A 2,797-nucleotide genomic window follows, 5' to 3' on the forward strand; every position below is an offset into this window, starting at 1 on the left:
TCAACCACGATTTAATAAACCTGTCGTCTCTCACCTCAGCACAGACCTTGTGTCTTATCTTTATTTTTAAAAAAACATTGCATTAGTGAACAAGAAATATTTTTTTTTATTACAGATTTTAAACTAGAGTGTAGTTTCCTAACAAAGCACCATTGATTCTGGAGAATCTGAATGGGGCTATTCTCTGCAGGGCGGTGAGTGCTAAAAAAAAAAAAATGTCATGGCTATCCTTGGGGAGCTAACAGCCTAATTGAATCATACATATTGGGTTGTGGGAATTCTCGGAAGTTAATTAACAGAATATCAAACGAAAGCAGAAGAGATTTACCTTCAGTTCCCTGCAGCTGGACCCGAGAGGAAACCGACTTCACGCCTTTGAGACGAGACTCCGACGGGTTTCTTGTGCTCAGGAGGACGACAGCTGGTTTCCTCTCGAAAACAAGGAGACGACGCCGAGAGCTGAAGAATCGAGCAGCGAGAACATTTGACAGAAACAGTCAGTAATGTTGAAGCTGGTTTGTCCTCTGCTTCTCCTTTGTTTACTGCCAGCTGCGGGTGAGTCAGCAAAACAGGTGTGTGTTTATTTATGTGTACAAAAGATGCATATGCTCATATCAGGGCTGCGACTCCAGAGTAGTTTTGTTCATGTGTTCAAATGTTCATGTCAGTCAATAGTGATAACTATCACAATAAATGTCACGTTATTATTTCTTGATTAACACTTGATACAATGTGTTATGACTCCTCGATGTGCATAATGTATATGCATTATATTAATATGCACTGAACTCTTGCTTGATACTATTGTGAAAGGTTTTTAACGTGTGTTTGTAAGAATGATACACTAAAACTACTCAGCGGATTTCAAAGAGACTGAATGGAAGGATGTGGTGTGAATCAGGGAAGAACCCATTCAAGTTTGTTGTGGATCCAGATCAGGGGACAGAGTCTGGTTTCTTTTTTCACTTTCTTTAACATTGCAAGATGAGATCGTCTTTTTAAAACATTTTAACCATTTTCCCGATAAATAAATCATGGATCTTGGTTTAATCAGGTATATTAAGGGAACTAACAGTTATGAGTGTGAAATCTGCAGCTTAATTGAGTATAATAGGACTGTTGGGCATTGGCTGAGGTGTGTGCTCTACTGAGAGCCATTCTAGTTTAGGTCCTAACCAACACATGTGTCCTTCAGTTCCCCTCTTCTGTTACACCTGTGTGTTCCCGGCCATCTCCCCTCTGGACTGCATCAGGTTCCCTCAGAAGTGTCCCGCGGGGCAGCTCTGTCTCTCCAGCAGAGCAGTGGGCGAGAACGGTGAGGGCGCCTCAAGTCACTGAACACAGATTTAAATGAATCAAAACTGAGAAAGAAGAACCGAGAACAGGGGCAGAGGGAGGCAAAGCCAGTGCCCTCTAATTTGTGTGTGTGTGTGATGTTGTTTGATGAACTTTCAGGACACTTCCGTGTGGTGTTGTATGAGAAGAGCTGTGTCCGTCCCTCGCTCTGCGGAGTCACGGGTCAGAAATACACCATGGGGCTCAACTTCACCTTCACCAATGAATGCTGCAGCACACACCTGTGCAATGGAGCCGCAACTCCTGTGACCCACAACTGGACCGGCCCACTACTCACAATACTTTTGTCATACTCAGTCTGATGAAGGGGTAAAGAAACAAATGAAGGCAATGTGAAAGAACCAGTTTGAAACATGTGAGGTGAAGTGGAGACTTGTCTTATCTCTGATAGACTGACACTGCACTCAGATTCATTCTGTGCACTAATCTGTACTAAACCAAGTTCTGTTGCATGAATATGGAAAAATAATATGTTCTTCTCATTATTTCTAACAACATTTAAAAGACATGTCTTCCTGGTTGTTTTCGGAGGGACGACACTAAACTATGATGCAATAAACTACTCATTTATACCGTCACATATCACAAGTCTGCCTCATTTCAAGAAATAAATCAAATTGCACACGAAGATGAAACTGGGAAACGTATTTTTAGCAGTGAAAAAGGCCCAATTAAACTTCCCTCAGCCAGTACTGATGTTATTCGTTTCCCATATGCATGTCTTGACTTGATGGACAATAAAACACTCACTAAATCAGGTTAAATATGAAGAAAACACCTGGAAAATAACCGGGCTCACTTTTCTTTAAATGGTAAAAGACAAAACTGATTCAGCTGGTTAACCTTTGACCCTTTTGGTGGTTTCAACCCAGGATGAGGAGGGAAAACACTGAGGTGAAGTGGACAGGTGCAAGTTCAACAACAGGAAGTTAGTGATTGTAGTACATATATATGTATGTATATATAACGAATAAATACGTATGGGGATTAAACAGGGGCAGAACAAAAGAACACAAAACAAGATGAGAACGACAACATTAACAACATCTGTTAAAACCGGGGCCAGACTTGCCTGAGAATCATCATGTTTTTAAGTTTTCTTCAACGTCAGTTCAATTCATTACAGGGTAACAATACATCCAACAGAAGAAGAGAAACAGACACTTCCAATACATCATTCGGCGTGTTTAATTTCCCATAATATGATCGAATACAGGTTAAAAATCTGGTTTGTATAATTGTTCCCAGGTTAAAAAACAGAGGTTTACGTCCAGCAGCAAAGGGCGTGTTCTGCTCTGTGATTGGCTCGTTTTGTCCGCGTGGTTCCGCCAGGTGTTGTTAATCTCATAGATGGTTAATCTGAGCGACCGTGAGATCACATGACCAGCAGTCACTCAGCTGCTGTGGAGTCACATAGGAAACATTCATTCATTCAGTTTCA

General features: G+C 41.3%; 1 protein-coding gene across 1 annotated transcript; it reads left to right on the forward strand.

The window, feature by feature from the left end:
* The first annotated feature begins 503 nt into the window (after positions 1–503).
* Positions 504–1,658, forward strand: LOC128449200 (sperm acrosome membrane-associated protein 4). Its single transcript, XM_053432258.1, has 3 exons — positions 504–555; positions 1,196–1,315; positions 1,456–1,658. The coding sequence occupies exons 1-3, from the start codon at positions 504–506 to the stop codon at positions 1,656–1,658; spliced, it is 375 nt and encodes a 124-aa protein (XP_053288233.1).
* Positions 1,659–2,797: the final 1,139 nt, after the last annotated feature.

Source organism: Pleuronectes platessa, chromosome 10, assembly GCF_947347685.1.
Source record: "Pleuronectes platessa chromosome 10, fPlePla1.1, whole genome shotgun sequence".
In the NCBI taxonomy this organism is placed as follows: Eukaryota; Metazoa; Chordata; class Actinopteri; order Pleuronectiformes; family Pleuronectidae; genus Pleuronectes; species Pleuronectes platessa.

What these genes read in the sequence shown, in the direction of transcription:
- LOC128449200 (XM_053432258.1), top strand. Translation starts at nt 504, where the DNA reads ATGTTGAAGCTGGTTTGTCCTCTGCTTCTCCTTTGTTTACTGCCAGCT. An exon ending in TTGTTTACTGCCAGCTGCGG is followed by an intron (nt 556 to 1,195) that starts GTGAGTCAGCAA and finishes TGTGTCCTTCAG; the next exon opens with TTCCCCTCTTCTGTTACACC. An exon ending in CAGAGCAGTGGGCGAGAACG is followed by an intron (nt 1,316 to 1,455) that starts GTGAGGGCGCCT and finishes ATGAACTTTCAG; the next exon opens with GACACTTCCGTGTGGTGTTG.